At 45.2% G+C, this 18,110-nt stretch overlaps 1 protein-coding gene and 1 pseudogene across 1 annotated transcript in view; one reads left to right on the forward strand and one right to left on the reverse strand.

Annotated features, from left to right (window-relative positions):
• The window catches only part of hmga1a (high mobility group AT-hook 1a), a 109,490-nt gene extending 93,548 nt beyond the window's left edge, over nucleotides 1–15,942 (forward strand). Inside the window, exon 6 of the mRNA XM_078197946.1 lies at nucleotides 15,845–15,942. Coding sequence (XP_078054072.1) covers nucleotides 15,845–15,907 — 63 coding nt within the window. The 3' untranslated portion in view covers nucleotides 15,908–15,942. The remainder of the gene's footprint in view (nucleotides 1–15,844) is intronic.
• LOC144511692 (protein CDV3 homolog A-like) lies at nucleotides 205–1,205 on the reverse strand (annotated as a pseudogene).
• Nucleotides 15,943–18,110: the final 2,168 nt, after the last annotated feature.

Genomic DNA, 18,110 nt, shown 5'->3' on the forward strand with positions numbered 1-18,110 from the left:
AAAGGACCACTTAATTGCAGCATTTTAACCTTTACCCAAGGAGTGACTGACACTTCATTCAAACTCTTTATCAGTTCCAGTCCATTGTAGATGACGGCACCCATTGTGCTTCAAGCTTAAAATTCCCACGATGCCTTGCAGATGCCTCATTTATCTGCAGAAGTCTACACCAGATCAATTAAAAATCTTTCTGGCATTGTGGGGTTAAGTCATATAGGCTGCATGTAGATTAATTACCTGGGGTGAAATACAGAGCACCAATCTGTAAAATAGGCACCAACATTTACTGCTCCCCAGCTGGCTGCCAAGCTCTAGCTGAACGGACTGACTTTTAGAACCATCCTCTCTGGCTCTGTTTTTTGTATTTTGCCATCTTAAAGGTCTTTTCTGGTTTCCATGTCCTTTGCAGAAGCTTGTAGGGATGCAAATTGCACATCATTGTAAATCTCTGGTGGTCCTTGTGATTGTGATCTTCTCACATTACCCAATCTGGCTGAAGGAGGTCGATAAATGGCAGCTAGCTTTGACTCTGGGTTTCTGCAACCACAACGATAGGTGCTGGTGCTGGAGTTATCTTGTTCCAGGGTCTTGTCTCCTCCATACGAGATATTCTCCACCATCACCACTCTGATCTTCTTTAATTCTTCTTATCGTCTTGTTCCTCCCTTTCATCACTGATTTCTAAAGCATGGATTCTCAAGCCACTGTAATCAACTTCCAGGCAGCTCTGGCCAGCTCCCAGTCCCTCGTGCGCCACCCTGTCCACTTCAATCATGGGCTGGTCGTGAACGCTCGGCTTCAGCCCAGCCTGACTCCCTGTTCGATGATCCGCTCCATGACAACTTCTTTTGCTCAAGTCAAACTCCTTCCATTCTTCATCTTCCCTGACCCGCTCCTGTTGGGGATCCTGACACTCGCTCTCCACCACCCACCCTTTCTCCTTCTTCACTTCCTTGGCCACTCTGAGGACTGATACTGGCGCAGCTTTGGCGGGCGCTGCCGCTATTGGCGTGAGAGTGGCAGCAGGCCGGGATGGATCCGGAGCCAGGGGAGGGCCAGGATGGGGACAGGGGCATCAGTCGACACCGCAGCTTTGGCCAGCCGAGTAGGAGTGCTGCCTTGGCCACTTTGGTTTTGTCTTTCTTCTTTTTCTTGTCTCTTTTGGTGAAGGAATTGTCGAGGCTCTTGTCATCCTGCTTGGCCATGCTGGGCTGGGAGTTGGGACTGGGTTGAAGTCGGACACACATGGTCATTTTAGCTCAGTGACTCAGGGAGACAAATGCGGCACAGGAGGGACCGGGGGCTGGCCAGAGCTGCTGGAGCAGGTTGAATGGGGCATGGAAACCAGGGCAGCATTGGCAATGGATGGTCCACATCTTTATGCCAAGCTGGTTGCTGAAATTGCTCTTCTGAAATCTCACTGGGAGGTTGCAACATCTGTTGCCAGTGATCACAGCCCCAGGGCCATTGCACGCTGCGATCACAGCCCCAGGGCCAGTGCACACTGCGATCCCAGCCCCAGGGCCAGTGCACACTGCGATCACAGACCCAGGGCCAGTGCACACTGCGATCCAAGCCCCAGGGCCAGTGCACACTGCGATCACAGCCCCAGGGCCAGTGCACACTGCGATCCAAGCCCCAGGGCCAGTGCACACTGCGATCACAGACCCAGGGCCAGTGCACACTGCGATCCAAGCTTGTTAGCAGGCCAGTTGTATCCAATAATGTGCTGACCACGCGATAGAATGTTTGGAGTGGGAAGTCGGATGGTAGTGGACAGCACAATCTTTAAATAATCTTTTCAAAGGGTGGAAAGGCAAAGGAGGCACTGTCTTCAGGGGCTGACCTTTGCTGATCGGGGGGCACCTCCCTCCCCAAGATAGAAACACCCCCCCCCTCTCCCCCCACCCCCGCCTTCGTAACTGCCTGTAGTCATAGACCCACACACCCACCCACCTTACTCCACATCCTGACCTGCCGATACCTTCCCTGCCCAAGACTCGGGACCAGGATCCTTGGGCCTTCTTTCTCCTCCCCTTGCAGTCCTGGCGGTGCCCACCAACCCGTTTTTGCTGCTGCCAGGGGGTGATTGTCCAGCCTCTCCCAAGAAAGGGCCCTCCTCCTCCCCAGTGAGGGGCAGCAGTCCCACTCAGCCGTTGTTTAGCCCACGCATTGCGCATCATGGCTGCAGGGTGAGCCAGCGTGGAATGAGTTGGCTCCATGTTGACTTTGCTGCCTCCCCTCTGCCCCTCCCCACCCCCATGACATTCAGCCCCAGATGTAAGGCAACAATAACCACAAGATTAGCAAATTCAAAGTAACGTTTGAGTGCTTGTCTGAATTTCAGGTGGACTTGTATTGGGTGGATTGGAAAACCAATACTAGGAGGGAATATTACCAATATTGAATGAAAAATGGGGTGCTTTTAAAATCATCCTAATCCAAAAGAATGCTTGTGCTCACAGTCAAGACAAGAGCATGGTAAGACAATGGTTAACTGGCCATCTACACAGGCAAATTGGACTTCGGCAAAAATACTTCCACAGAGTAAAAGAAAATAGTTCTCGTGAGAACAGACATAGATATCAAGTTCAGCTAAAGGCAACAAAAAGCTTCTATCAGAGCTGCCAAGAAGGTCATTGGAGAAGAAAACAGAGGATGGCTGAGCTGGCAATCAGAAAGTCTTTTTAAAGCTATATTTAGAGTCACAGGGTTTATGAAGGCCTGCACAGGGCTGTTGAGCGATTCATTGGGGCAGATTCCAGTGGAATTCCAGGATTTGGCAGAAGTTTTAACAGGTGCCTTTGCATCAGTCCTCACTCCAATTCCCAGCTATCAATAACGCAGCTTGGAGTTGACTTGAAAGAATGGATCAGGCTGCTGGTCCTGAGAGTGCCCAAAGCAATGGAATCTGTTTTCCGTGAGTTCCTTGCTCACAATGTTTCTAGTTTACTAGGGTATGGGATTGTTCAAATGCAAGCAGGCTCATGTGGTGTCAATACTTAAAAAGGGCAACCAGTGAGAATGAGGAATTTGTATGATTTCCTGGGGAATGCTGGGCAGTGGGAAGTCATAGAGATATACAGCATGGAAACAGGCCCTTCAGCCCAACTCGTCCATGCCAACCAGGTTTCCTAAATTGAACTAGTGTCATTTGCCTGCGTTAGGCCCATATCTCTCTATACAGTCCCTATCCATGTACCTGTCCGAATGTCTTTTAAATGTTGTAATTGAACCCGCCTCTACCATTTTCTCGGGCAGCTCATTCCATATTCGCATCACCCTCTGTGTGAAAGAGTTGTCCCTCAGGTCCCTTTTAAATCTTCCCCCCCCCTCACCTCAAACCTATACCCTCTAGTTTTGGACTTCCCTACCCTGGGGGAAAAATCATAATGGATGTGAACATCTTTCCACCCTGAGCTGACTGGCTATACTACTAAAACGGGTGAGGTCCTATTGAAATATGCATACCGGGCTCCGATGATGTCCACCTGCATACAGTATTTGAATTGGTAAGGTTACGGATATGTGGGGGACATGCATATAAATTACATATGCTTACACCTAAGTTAGATGTTGTGAAGGTTTTCTTTTTGAAGAACCTTTGTCTGCCTAGGTTTCCTCCCACAGTCTGAAAGACGTGCTGGTTAGGTGGATTAGCCATGCTAAATTTTCCCTCAGTGTGCCCGAACAGGCGCCGGAGTGTGGCGACTAGGAGATTTTCACAGTAACTTCATTGTAGTGTTAATGTAAACTTATTTGTGACACTAATAAATAAATTTTAAAACAATTGCCAGCTTGCAGAATAAGTGCCCAGTCACTCGGTTCCAAAAGAAGCAGGATGGGTTTCTAACAGTGGCTGATAGATCATTGAAAATGTAGGTAGGGCAGAGAGTCTTGTGGTCATTATGATCTCCTGGAATATATTTTTCCCACCTTCAGGCATTGGAGAGCAATCTCTCAGATTTTGTTCCCTAAATCAGCCGCGGGTTTTCCGTCCCTTTTTCTTGTTTTGGCTCACCCAGGAGATGACATGGCTGACAGTTGGTACTGGGGAGGATGGCTGATCGGGGTCATCATGCTCCATTGCATGATAGCGGTATGGGTCCAGCTCTCATGCTGCCATTTTGAAATGTAAATGGGCTGGTTGGGCAGGAGGTGAACTTGGGGGTCCAAGCACTGTGCCTCTGGAAGGTGGGAACTGCCTGCCTGACGCCAGTGGTAAAGGCAGCTGGCAGCTATGTTGGGAGCTGCCCCTGCCTTGCTAAGGGGAACAGGCAGTTCACGAAAGGACCAGGAAAGACAAAGATGGTGCACAATATGATGTACAGCCTTCAACCTGGCCTGAAATTTCACATAGAAACACGGATGGGAATAAGCTTTTTTGCCTTATGGGCAAAAACCCAGCTATCGAAAACTAATCCACATCGGAATGGGCGGCTTTATCTGGGAAAAGGATAAAAAATCCCATTCTATTCCGGGCAGACCCTTTAACCGGGCTTCTCAAAGAGCTTAAGGGGCCACTAATTTGATGACCCAGCGGGTTTCCTGTTCCCCTCTTCCTGCAGGTGCTTTGAAGATTGCAAAATTGTCCCTGATGCAAAGGGATCCAATGCCACCTTCCAGCAATGGCAATTTGCCAGTCGCATCGTTCCCGCCTCCACAGGCAATCAAAAATCTGACCCATGGCGTTTATATACATTCTAGATGGGTATTGTATCGGTGCCTGCCAAAACTATGTGACGCTTTCTCAAATTTCCATCCACACCTGATTATTTCTGCAAACTCTGACTGTAACAGAACCCCGGTCAAAAGTAAAGTATGTGAGGGTGGGGCAAATGTAAAATATCTTGAGTGTTTCTGAACATACGGTTAAATTGCAGTGACATGTCATACGCAGCTTGAGACCAGTGGCAAGGTCCGGCTAATACCAAGTTCAGTTTGGGCCTTTGTGGTGGCTGGTGTCTTAATTTTAACAAATAATGGTATTGGATTTTGTAAACTAAGGCCTCATATTAAAATGGTTTCGCAGTCAGGGTCATACAGGTGAAAAGTAGAGAGGATGAAACACTTTTTATGAAACACTAATAGGAAACTTATGATAGTGGAAAAAATATATCAGAAGCCAGAAAGGTAAAGGACGGAAGTGAGAAATTCACATTCTTTCTGGCATGAACTAAGAAGGATTTAATAGCTGGCACCCAGCTGAAGTTCCCTGTTAGGCTTGTGTATATCAATGAAGACTGAGGAGTTGGCCTACTATAGGTCCTGTTTTCACTCAGTGAATTTTCTGAATCTGATTCTCTCGACTATTGTGCCAAGGAGGAAGTGGCTACGCTGACTCAGAGTCACATCTGAAACTGACTCATCTGTTTTCCACATAGCTGTAGTTTGGAACAAGCAGCCTTGTCAAGCGCTGCAATGTTTTACTATAGAAATCCACTTAATAAATCTTTCTGGCAAGGGAAATGTTACGAGGAGCCAATGATCACATGTAGGCTTCCCTTCAGTTTAAGTGCCATGAACTGAAAAGTGCTTAGATTGCTCGAGTAGTATTTTTTTCCTGCTATTGCAATGAATGATTAAATCCCACTATATATCCACACCTCTGTGTGGACAGTGTGTGTTTGTAAGTCTGGATAAAACTTGTATCACCAATTGATTGATATGGGTGGGAAAATCCCTGACTATGAGCAACCATAGTTCAAGAGTAATTTCCTGTCCCACTGAGGGCCTGAAATCAATCATAGCAGTTAACGGGACATGAGGGAATGCTGGAAATAGTATCCCTGCTGAAGTAGGATCACAGAGCAAGTTTTTAAAAATCCACAGTTCAAATGTACTGTCGCATTTCCAGTGTTGTATATGTGTTGCGTCAGCTATGTTGGCGATCCCGCACACATAACTCTTTAACCATGTTGGGGGTGTAGTAATAAAGTGTGGACGCTCGGGGGTTGCAAATCACACTGATAAGCACATTTATAGACCACATGCAATTCACCTCAGATGCAAGTACTGTCCCAGCATCTTTACCTGCCTTTCTTTAGCTGCCAGTTTTTAAAATATTGAGCATTAGAGGTTTTTCTTTTAGGTATGTGATATATCGTTGAACCTATAAAAAGGCAGAATTGATGCAAATTAAAGTAAACTACCTATAGTGTTTCGGGAAGTTTTGCTGTGATCCGGAATAGGATGTGCCTATAGAAATCAGAGGTGGCAGTGAGAGAAAAACAGTGAGATACAAAGGAAGGAAAGTGTGGAGAGTGGTAGACTTATAGAGAAGGACACAGAAAGCATTATATAAAGTAGAAGAGAAGCAGAATTATCATTATGGGACTTTCACACATTAAAATAAAATGCCTTTCTATAACCAGTTGCACACGATCACCCAGTCTTTATGTACGTTTACCAGCTTTCTGGTACTCACATTCAAGTTCACTGTTAATTGGCAACATCCACTGAACAGGAGAACAGCAGGATGGTGGCACAGTGGTTAACGCTGCTGCCTCATAGCGCCAGGGACCCGGTTCAATTCCAGTCTCGGATTACTGTTTATGTGGAGTTTGCATGCTCTCCCTGTGTCTGTGTGGGTTTCCTCCGGGTGCTCCGGTTTACTTCCACAGTCCAAAGATGGTGTGGGTTAGGTAGGTTAACCGCGGTACTCTGCACTCGATGGGCCAAATGGCTTCCTTCTGCACTGTGGGGTTCTGTGGATTCTATATATAGCTTTGCGTTTGCTGATAGGTTCATTTGAGCCTATTTGCAAATGCAGAGCAACATCGGACTCTCGTTGAGTCGTCTTAAGAGTGCGGAACTCAATTAGAGTCACGTTTTATTCAATCCCTTTAGTTGCCTCTCCGTGTCAGGGGGATTTTCAGGGTAAATACTTGGGGTTACGGGGATAGGGCCTGGGTGGGATTGTTGTCTGTGCAGGCTCGATGGGCCGAATGGCCTCCTTCTGCACTGTAGGGTTTCTATTCTAGAGTGGGTTATTTAACTTCGGATTTAATTGTAACAGAATTAATTTCCAAATACACCTTCACTGCAAAGTACAGTCATGTGACAATAGCCTAATCTGAACTTCTCTCCCCACTACAGATGCCTAGTTGCACCAAAGTACATCATAAAAATAGAAACCCTACAATGCAGAAGGAGGCCATTCGGCCCATCGAGTCTGCACCGGCCACAATCCCACCCAGGCCCTACCCCCATATCCCTACACATTTACCCGCTAATCCCTCTAACCTATACATCTCAGAACTCTAAGGGGCAATTTTTAGCATGGCCAATCAACCTAACCCGCACATCTTTGGACTGTGGAGCAAACCGGAGCACCCGGAGAAAACCCACGCAGACACGAGGAGAATGTGCAAACTCCACACAGACAGTGACCCAAGCCGGGAATCGAACCCAGGTCCCTGGAGCTGTGAAGCAGCAGTGCTAACCACTGTGCTACCGTGGCGCCCATCCACAGACGGGAGTTTCTTTTTGCTGGAACTCCACCCACTTTAGTACCTGCTCCATGTTCAGTGCCATTTCCATTAAGTGAAGGAAGTATTGGTTCAATTCTTGCAAATAATTAAGGTATTAATGACATTTCAGTCTCATTTATACCTGGCCATGTTCTCAGCTGAATGAAACAATTTTTCAAGGCTGCTAAATGCTGCAGAAATTAACATAAAGAGCTCAAAAATAGTTTTTGTAGAAGATCCAGAAATTTTGGCTTCCAAATTCCTGGGATGGATCCCTGTAATATGGGCCCGAACATGGTGCCTCATTGACATCATCCTTTTAAATATTTTTCAGTTCCACCCAAATTGTCTATGGCAAGCTCTTAGGTTTGAACTGATGTGTGTACTGCCAATATTCTAATGGCCCCAAAGCTTTAACAGAAGGTTAATCCCAGAGGGGATCTAATTCCTTGTCCAGGTGGCTCCAATATGAGCTGGAGACTTTTACATATTAAACACAGATATTTTCCCTCAGTCCAGTCAGGCAGGGGATCTTCAGACAGTGCGGTGAGACACCGCTGTGTCTTTGAAGGGTTGAATAGAGCACTTGTTCCTGTCAAACTTGATGTACCTTTCCATGCATGAACAGCCTGCTTCAGAAATGCAAATTACCCTAGCCCCAGGATTGCCGTGTTTGCCAGCAGCGAAGGGTGCATTCAACGGAAAACCCTGTTGACAACAGTTGGACCATAAGATCCCACCAACAGCTAGCAGCGCATCGCTTCCCGCATGGCGGAACATGCCGCAGAGGGCGGGGCAAATCTTCCCCAATGTTTCGAGACCAATATGACCCTGAAGAAGAGCCATATTGGACTCGAAGGTTACCAGCCCTGTTGAGTTTTTCCAGTATTTTCTGTATTTATCAAATTAAAATATGTTCCCAGGGCGATTGGTAAACTTTAGTTGACTCACTTTGTATAAGGCAAATCATGCCTTACGAGCCTGGTGGAGTTCTTTGAAAATGTGACTAAACACATTGACGAAGGAAAAGTGGTAGATGTGGTTTACATGGACTTCAGCAAGGCGTTCGATAAGGTCCCCCATGCAAGACTTCTCGACAAAGTGAGAGGGCATGGGATCCAAGGGGCTGTTGCCTTGTGGATCCAGAACTGGCTTGCCTGCAGAAGGCAGAGAGTGGTTGTAGATGGGTCTTTTTCTGAATGGAGGTCAGTCACCAGTGGAGTGCCCTAGGGATCTGTTCTGGGACCCTTGCTGTTTGTCATTTTCATAAATGACCTGGATGAGGAAGTGGAAGGATGGGTTGGTAAGTTTGCTGACAACACGAAGGTTGGTGGTGTTGTGGATAGTTTGGAGGGATGTCAGAAGCTGCAGCATGACGTAGATAGGATGCAAGACTGGGCGGAAAAGTGGCAGATGGACTTCAACCCGGATAAGTGTGTAGTGGTCCATTTTGGCAGGTCAAATGGGATGAGGGAGTATAATATCAAGGGTAAGACTCTTAGCAGTGTAGAGGATCAGAAGGACCTTGGGGTCCGGGTCCAAAGGACTCTTAAATCAGCCTCACAGGTAGAGGAGGTGGTTAAGAAGGCGTATGGTGTGCTGGCCTTCATCAATCGAGAGATTGAGTTTAGGAGTCGGGAGATAATGATGCAGCTATGTAAGACCCTCGTCAGACCCCACTTGGAGTACTGAGCTCAGTTCTGGTCGCCTCATTACAGGAAGGATGTAGAAATTATTGAAAGGGTGCAGAGAAGATTTACAAGGATGTTGCCTGGATTGGGTGGCATGCCTTATGAGGATAGGTTGAGGGAGCTCGGTCTTTTCTACTTGGAGAGACGAAGGATGAGAGGTGACCTGATAGAGGTGTAAAAGATGTTGAGAGGTATAGATCGGGTGGATTCTCAGAGGCTTTTTCCCAGGGCTGAAATGGCTGCTATGAGAGGACACAGGTTTAAGGTGCTGGGGAGTAGATACAGAGGAGATGTCAGGGGTAAGTTTTTCACTCAGAGGGTGGTGGGAGAGTGGAATCGGCTGCCGTCAATGGTGGTGGAGGCAAACTCGATAGGGTCTTTTAAGAGACTTCTGGATGAATACATGGGACTTAATAGGATTGAGGGTTATAGGTAAGCCTATATATAGGCCTAGAGAGGTAGGGACATGACCGGCGCAACTTGTGGGCCGAAGGGCCTGTTTGTGCTGTAGTTTTTCTATGTTCTATGTTCTATATGTTCTCAGCTCTTAATCAAACAAAGCCTATAACCTCTATCTTTAACAAAATAACAATGGGACCCCACCCCAAAGGAGGTACTCCCACTTTTTCCAGGCAGCAGCCCGTGCTGTCAAAGCTGCCAAACTGTTCGTGTTCCCCTGCAGCAGAGGCAAGATGAGGCCCCTAAGTGACAGTTAATTGTCCACTTTTGTCTCAACAGGCCAACTGCCTGACACCTTATCTGCCCACCTTAACATGATAGACAGGTGAGGGGTGGACTTGAATGCAGCGGCCTGGTCACCTGCTTCATTTTACATGCCACCCCCCCACCCTCCACCCTTGCCTTCAGTTAAACCAGCAGGGGCATCAAGAATCCCGAGCAAAATTGGTATCAATGGGAAACAAAGGGAAAAATCCTCTGCTGGTTTGAGTCACATCTGGCACAAAGGAAGACGGTTGTGGTGGTTGGATGTCAATTATCTCAGCTCCAGGACATCACTGCAGGTGTTTCTCAGAGTAGTGCCCTAGGCCCAACCATCTGCAGCTGCTTCATCAATGACTTTCCTTCGATCATAAGGTCAGAAGAGGGAATGTTTGCTGATGACTGCACAATGTTCCACAACATTCACGACTCCTCAGGTACTGAAACAGTCCATGTCCAAATACAGCAAGACCTAGACAATATCCAAGCTTGGGGTGACACGTGGCAAGTAACATTTGCGCCACACAAGTGGCTAGCAATGACATTCAATGACATTACCATTACTGAATCCCCCACTGTCAACATCCAGGAGGTTACCATTAACCAGAAACTGAACTGGACTAGCTATATAAATATTGTGGCTACAAGAGCAAGTCAAAGGCTAGGAATCCTGCAGTGAGTAACACACCTCCTGACTCGCCAAAACCTGCCTATCATTTCACAAGGTGCAAGTCAGCAGTGTGATGGAATACTCTCCACTTGCTTGGATGAGTGCAGGTCCAACAACACTCAAGAAGCTTGATACCATCCAGTACAAAGCAACCTGTTTGATTGCTACCCCTTCCACAAACATACAATCCTTCCACCACCAACGAACAGTGCCAGGATTGTGTACCATTTACAAGATGAACTTCAGGAACTCACCAGGGTTCCTTAGGCCGCGCCTTCCAAACCCACAACAACTATCAACTTTTTATTCATTCGTGGGACATGGGTGTCGCTGGCTGGCCAGCATTTATTACCCATCCCTAGTTGTTCCTGAGAAGTATGTAGAAAGACAAGGGCAGCAGATCATAGAATCATAGAATCCCTACGATGATGAAGGAGGCTATTTGGCCCATCTATTCTGTACCAACTCTCTGATAGAGTATCTTACCCAGAACCACCATCCCACCCTATCCCCGTAACCCTGTGTATTTACTCCACTAATCTATCTAACCTACACATCTTGGGAAACTAAGGGGCAATTTAGCATGGCCAGTTCACCTAACTTGCACATCCCAGATACCTGGGAAAACTACCACCTATTAGTACTGCTGCCTCACAGTGCCAGGGACCTGGGTTCAATTCCCGCTTGGATCACTGTCTGTGTGGAGTCTGCACGTTCTCCCTGTGTCTGCGTGGGTTTCCTCCGGATGCTCTGGTTTCCTTCCACAGTCCAAAGATGTGCAGGTTAGGTGCATTGGCCATGTCAAATTCTCCCTCAATTTACCCAAACAGGCGCCAGAATGTGGCGACTAGGGGATTTTCACAGTAACTTCATTACAGTGTGAATGTAAGCCTACTTGTGACTAATAAATAAACTTAACTTTACTTTTACTTTTTTTTTCACCTGGAGGTTCCTCTCCTAGTCCTCACCATCCTGACTTGGTAATATATCAGCATTCCTTCACTGCTGCTGGGTGAAAATCCTAGAATTCCCTCCTAATATCACCGTGAGTGTGCTACACCTCAGGGATTGCAGCGATTCGAGAAGGCAGCTCACTACCACCTTCTAAAGGGCAACTAGAGATGGGCAATAAATGCTGGCCTAGCCAGCGACACCCACAAATAAAGAAATCTCTCCTATTTCACCGACATTAATGATAAACAATTGAAATATTTTAACACAGCATGAAGACAAGATTAGTGTAAGTATCTTAATAGAATGTAATTTAGTCAGATGTAGCTGAACCTAATGATCTAGTAAGATCATTAAACTCGTTCTGGCATTGTCTGCCATGAATGGGTGATTGAACGTGCGCTCCCTGTAGCTGCCATCTTCTTCTTCTGTCCCTGAGTAACGCTCATTTTTATCTGTTCTACAAAGAGCTATCTTTTCTGTGATAACTTTCACTTATACCCATCTGAAGTTGCAATTGAAGGTATCCTGTACTCTGCAACAGATGGCATCGATACTTGAATTTTAACAAATTGGTGGGGGGGGGTACACACACACCGAAACAACACTGGAAGCAGTTGTCGAGTCCTGCATGACCACACTATTTCCTGTCCCCCAGTGGGCCAGCTCCCAACAAGAGGCATTTTCACCATCAGCCGGCCCTAATTATCCAAATGGACTGTGACTCACTGAAGCTATGCAAGCTGATCCGTGACGATGTGCAAACAGCAGCCCCAGAGTCGAAGGGGGGAGGTTAGAGAAAAAAAAACGTCTGAACACAGCGGGTGGTTAGGATGTGGAATTCTCTGCCACAAACGATTAGTGATTCAGAGTCCATAAGTACTCTTGAAAGGGGAATTAGTTTCATGGAAAAGGGAAATATTAAGGGCTAAATAAGAGCGTGGGATTAAATGTTGCAGCTAACATGAAGAGTGCAGACTTGACTGATCACGTGGCTTTTATGCTCTGACATTCTATAATTCTCAAATTGTTGTACCTCTGCTGCCGCCCTAGTTGAAATCAGCTAGCTCAACACAAGGTTGGGAGCAGATAAATATTTTCATTCCAAGTAGATTTTCATTTTGTTTGAATATAGAAGGTTGAGCAGTCTAAAGTGACAAAAGCATTTGATCGGGTAATTGTGGAGAAACTAATTCCTCTGGTGGGGAAATCTGGAACAAGGGGGGGAAATCTTATAATTAGAAGTAGGCCTTTCAGGAGTGAAATCGGGACGCATCTTTTCTCACAAAGGTGGTGGAAATCTAGTCCTCATTCTCTCAAAGGTTGCATGCTGGGTCTGTTAGGGCGGCACGGTGGCATAGTGGTTAACACTGCTGCCTCACAGCACCAGGGACCCAGGTTTGATCCCCAGCTTGGGTCACTGTTTGTGCGGAGTTTGCACGTTCTCCCCGTGTCTGTGTGGGTTTCCTCTGGGTGCTCCAGTTTCCTCCCACAGTCCAAAAGATGTGCTGGTTAGGTGCATTGGCTGAACTAAATTCTCCCTCAGTGTACTTCATAGAATCATAGAATCCCTACAGTGCAGAAGGAGGCCATTCGGCCCATCGAGTCTGCACCGACCACAATCCCACCCAGGCCCTACCCCCACATATTTTACCCGCTAATCCCTCTAACCTACGCATCTCAGGACTCTAAGGGGCAATTTTTTTTTTTAACCCGGCCAATCAACCTAACCCGCACATCTTTGGACTGTGGGAGGAAACCGGAGCACCCGGAGGAAACCCACGCAGACACGAGGAGAATGTGCAAACTCCAAACAGACAGTGACCCGAGCCGGGAATCGAACCCGGGACCCTGGAGCTGTGAAGCAGCAGTGCTAACCACTGTGCTACTGTGCCGCCCCACTGTGCTACCGTGCCGCCCCTTGAACAGGTGCCGGAGTGGGCGTCTGGGGGATTTTCACAATAACTTCATTGCAGTGTTAATGTAAGCCGATTTGTGACACTAATAAATAATCTTGAAATATTTAAAACTTGAGATGAATAGATTTTTGTTAATGATAGGGATTAAAGATGTAGTTTTCAGCCCCGATCTTATGGAAGGTTGGTGTTGGTGTTGGTGTTGGTGTTGCTTGGTCAAGTCCTGTTTCCATATTTCTATGTTCAAATATTCCTCTTAAAGAATATGGGAACATTCTATACCAGGAAAGGAGATGGTTCTGTTTCCATTGCTTTGCATATTTAAACAGAATGTAAAACTGGGAGTGTGGGGGTGAAGAAGACTTTAGACTTAATACATATTTGCAAACCAAAAAACCTACTTCAAAACTGATCCTAATATCCAACAGCACCACACAGTGAGGACATTATTCACAAGGTTGATCTTTTTCCTAGTGTTGCAGCTTGATGTTTAAGTCTGCTTATAATAACCACATGTCTGCGTCTCAAGAGCTTTTACCATTTACCCACATCGTGGCAGCTTTCTTGTAAGATCACATTTCAGGACAGATTGAGGGATGTGTTCCCCATTCTCTCTCCACTCTCAACACATGAATTTATGGAGTTGTAAATGGGAATCATGTTCCTATTGGGCTGGGGCAATTTCCAGCCATTCACACCGACGGGAGTTTCTGGTCCAGCTGCAGTGAACGGAGCAGCGCATTATCCGTCCTTTCTCACAGCGGCAGTGGGGCATGAACGGCTGGAAAATTCCAGCCCATATCTTTTGATATTTAGGCTGGAATTCTCCAATCTCGCCCGTGGCTGGGATTTTCCGGTCCCACTGCAGTGAATGAGCGCCAAATTCTCCATTCTCGCTGGCAGCGGTAGTGGGGTGTATGAGACTGGAGAATTCCGGCCTTAGAATTCACATCTTTCATGTTATTCAACAGTTTCAGGATCAAACCTAGCTCAGTGCTATGGAGCCAAAGGCAGTAGCCATCTTTTGTTATTCATGGCAGATTTGTCATGATGACTCTTCAGTTGATGCAAGGGGCACTTCAATTCCTCAAAATATTGGGCGAAATTCTCTCAAGCCCCCACTGGGAGGTTCCTTGGCAGACATGGGGAAAGAATATGGCAGAAGGACCATGAATTGGTTTCACATCGGCATGAATTTCCCGCCAGATCTCCCGTTGTTGCCCGCCATGGCTGGTTGGAAAACCTACTGGAGGCCGGTGTGAAACTAATTTGCATCCCGCCAATGCAGATGAAGGCCTGACCAGAATCTTCCTCCCACAGCTGGTTCTCTACGACGTTCCCACTGACGTGAAATATGTTTGGAATAACTTGGCATGCAGACTTCAGAAGCAATGTTTGGGCTGCCTCTGGAGTTCAGGGTGGGCGCTGCCCTCAACTGTCAACCCTGGAACACCACAGCAATAGGCAGAGGAAACATCTGCAGTGATTCAGTGTCCTGGAGGGGGCCCATCTTCCAAACCCTGAAGGTTCCCGAAGATCCGTCTTCATTTTCAGGGGTCCACCTTCTTTCTTCAACAGTGGGTCAGTGATATTGGGCATATTTGCAATATAGCGCCCAGATACGATGGCAGACCCTGTGCTATTACACCTGCTCTGTCACGGAATATGGCGCGAAACACCCAGTTGCGAAATTTGGTCGGGGGCTGGAGAATATGACACGTTTTCCCACCAGCCTCTGCAGGCAGGAAGCATTCCATGTTCCTGTTCCGCCATGGGACTTAGTCCCAGAATGGGAGCGTTCTGCCCAGTCATCAATTGAATCAGTGAAGAACTTTTGGGTAAATGTATGGTGGCAGTGCTCGGATTGGCTCCTTTAGTCTCCTTGATGTCCCACCCAAAATGCCTAATCCTTCAAGTGAAGTTGTATAGTTCAGTTGTGTCTTCATGAAGGTTTTGGTGTTTAGTAAGAGTACAGTGTGATTGCTCACTAAGCTTTTGTTTTAAATTCAGAAGTTTGTAATTCATGAGAACAAAGAGAATACCATGAAAAAGATGCACTCGGGATAATTCTTTTTAAGTGAATGTGCACAAAGTATTCCCAGCTGTCTTGGACATTTTCTGGTTTTAACCTTTAATAGCACTTAACTCTAGGGTAACATTTCAGCTCTTTCCGATTCAGATATCACCGTTCAATTTTTTTGTGTGTACTTCATATTTCTCTATTTTTCTTCCTTTTTATTGATCAGTCTTATTCTCTTTCACGTCCATTTTATAATTACACCACAGTCCTGCAAATTGACCTGGATTCTGACATGGAAAAATGCACTTGTAAGCGAAAATTAAATGGATTTATAGGGATTTTTTTTTGTTTACGAACTATTTATCCAAATTCTTTGATTGTAACTCTCATTTTTGTTTTTGCAGGAAAAGGTGGAGCAGGAAGAAGAGGAACACGCTTCGCCAGAATCCTCAGAAGACGATCAGTAAATCTGCAAGACTGGCACTACCTCATTCAACAGATGGCTCCTGTCAATAGCTGGACTAGAACCCCTATCACACTGTTTTCATCATAGTCTTAACAGGAGACTACAACAGCACTGGAACACTACAGGACTTTTTTTCTTTTAGTACAGTTCAAGGTATTTCAAAGAAATTGACATTTAATAAAGGGTGAAGTCTAAACTTTCAGGCTCACATCACATGTTTTTCATTCAAGCTTCCAAGCATTAGTCTTCAAGTCAAACCAGCTAATAGGACCATTCCAATCAACAGCTTCATTCTACAAAATAGTGTAAATTTGTTCTGTTGCTGATGGTTCACATAGAAATATACATTACGTGTTGGAGGTGATGATCTTGGCTAACATGACGATAATTGTAGTGGCTATTATAATGGTACCCCCAAAAGCAACTCTTCAAACTTGCTGCATTGCAATAATGTCAACCCAAGCTTCGCATTGAAATTCCATACTTAGCTTGTAGAATGATTTTTGCCCACCGAATCAAAATGGCTGCCACATTCACAGCCACAAAACTATCCACTTTGTATTTGCTTTTCTTTCACGAATCTTATTTTTGTTTTAACACATGGCTTAGAATGCCATGTATTTTTGGCATGGCTTAGGATAGTGTAGGTAAACCTATGTAGTCTTTGAAATAGATTATGATCTCTTTTTTTAGTAATCTTATCTTTCTGAATTTAAGGGGACTAGGCATTTCTCTAGGCTCTATATAATAGGTAACTGTTAGCCTGGAGCTAGTCATTTTTATACTACATTATCAATTATCTTCTACGTTAATATATACCATTCTTTGTGATGTACAAATACATTTTAAGTGACATGCGAAACTTAAAAGAGCGACATTTTATTAGCAAGTACTTTTTCCCTGTTCCTTTGTTTTCTTATTTGAATGCATGTTTAATTTTCCATAATATGGAGCAGCAAGATCTCTTCTAATTTTGGCATTTGACCAGAACTGTAAGCAAGCGGATTAGGATTTGGTTTGTTGGTGAACACATTTGTAGTGCATTAACTTGTCCTCACCAGTGGCCAGGCAAAGGTTATCTGCCCTCCTCTGTCGTGATCTTTAGTCCAAAACAACTTGAAGATTGTATGAGGCAAAATGTCAGTAAAGAAGTTGTTTCCTTCCAAACTATAATAGTTTAGGAGCTCAAGTTACACCTGCAAAACTTGATGCTAGTGGAGACTATAAAAATTCTATTTCTCCATTATCTTAAACTCCTACATCAAAAGTGGGTTTTCTCCGGGTGCTCCGGTTTTCTCTCACAGTCCAAAGATGTGCGGTTTAAGTTGATTGGCCATGCCATCTTGCCACTTTGTGTCAGGGGGATTTGCGGGGTAAATATGTGGTGCTACAGGGATGGGGCTTGGGTGGAATTGTTATCAGTGCAGGCTCAATGGGCCAAATGATCTTCTTCTGCACTGTAGAGATTCTATGATTCTGATTTTGTAAGTAAATTATGATGCTAATTACACACTTTTGCCTGGCCAGAAAGGTTAGACCAACAGTAAAGTACCCTACTGTTGTCCTGTGATTTAACAGACTTTCCTCGGCTTGATTAACTAATATGTATTCAAATACACAAAGTTAAGATAGATTTATTGGCCCTGTTCAGTGGAAGATTACAGTTGCTGCATTACTTCTAGCCCATACAGTATTTACAATAATATAAAGATTTGTACTCCAACACCATTTAATGTTTTTTTATTATTATTCAGTTAAGATAAAGTATCCCTTTTGCTGAATCATATAGACTGCCTTTAACAAATTGGGTATACTGGACAAGATTCAAAATTCCTTGAAATTTATCAGATACTCAAGTAGAAAGATTGGAAGATGCTGAAAATTTAGCCATGCTGGAGCAGATATTGGATTCAGCCTTAATAAAGGGGTAAAAGTGCATTAAAAGTTCTACTTTGACTTTTACTTTTCATGCATGTGTGGGTCCTAGGGTCCTAACACATGACTGATGGCAAAATGGCATTAATAACTGCATCTTGAATACAGTGCTTAAAGTATTAATTGCTTTATAAAGTACCTTCTGATATGGATTTGTAATACCTCTCACCAGCTACAATCAATTTATATTACTAAATATTGCTTTACTATAACAAACACCAAAGACTAGAGATAAGCTGTGATGTTACTTCATCTGTGGTTAGACATGG

Source organism: Mustelus asterias, chromosome 25 (assembly GCF_964213995.1).
Source record: "Mustelus asterias chromosome 25, sMusAst1.hap1.1, whole genome shotgun sequence".
Lineage (NCBI taxonomy): Eukaryota > Metazoa > Chordata > Chondrichthyes > Carcharhiniformes > Triakidae > Mustelus > Mustelus asterias.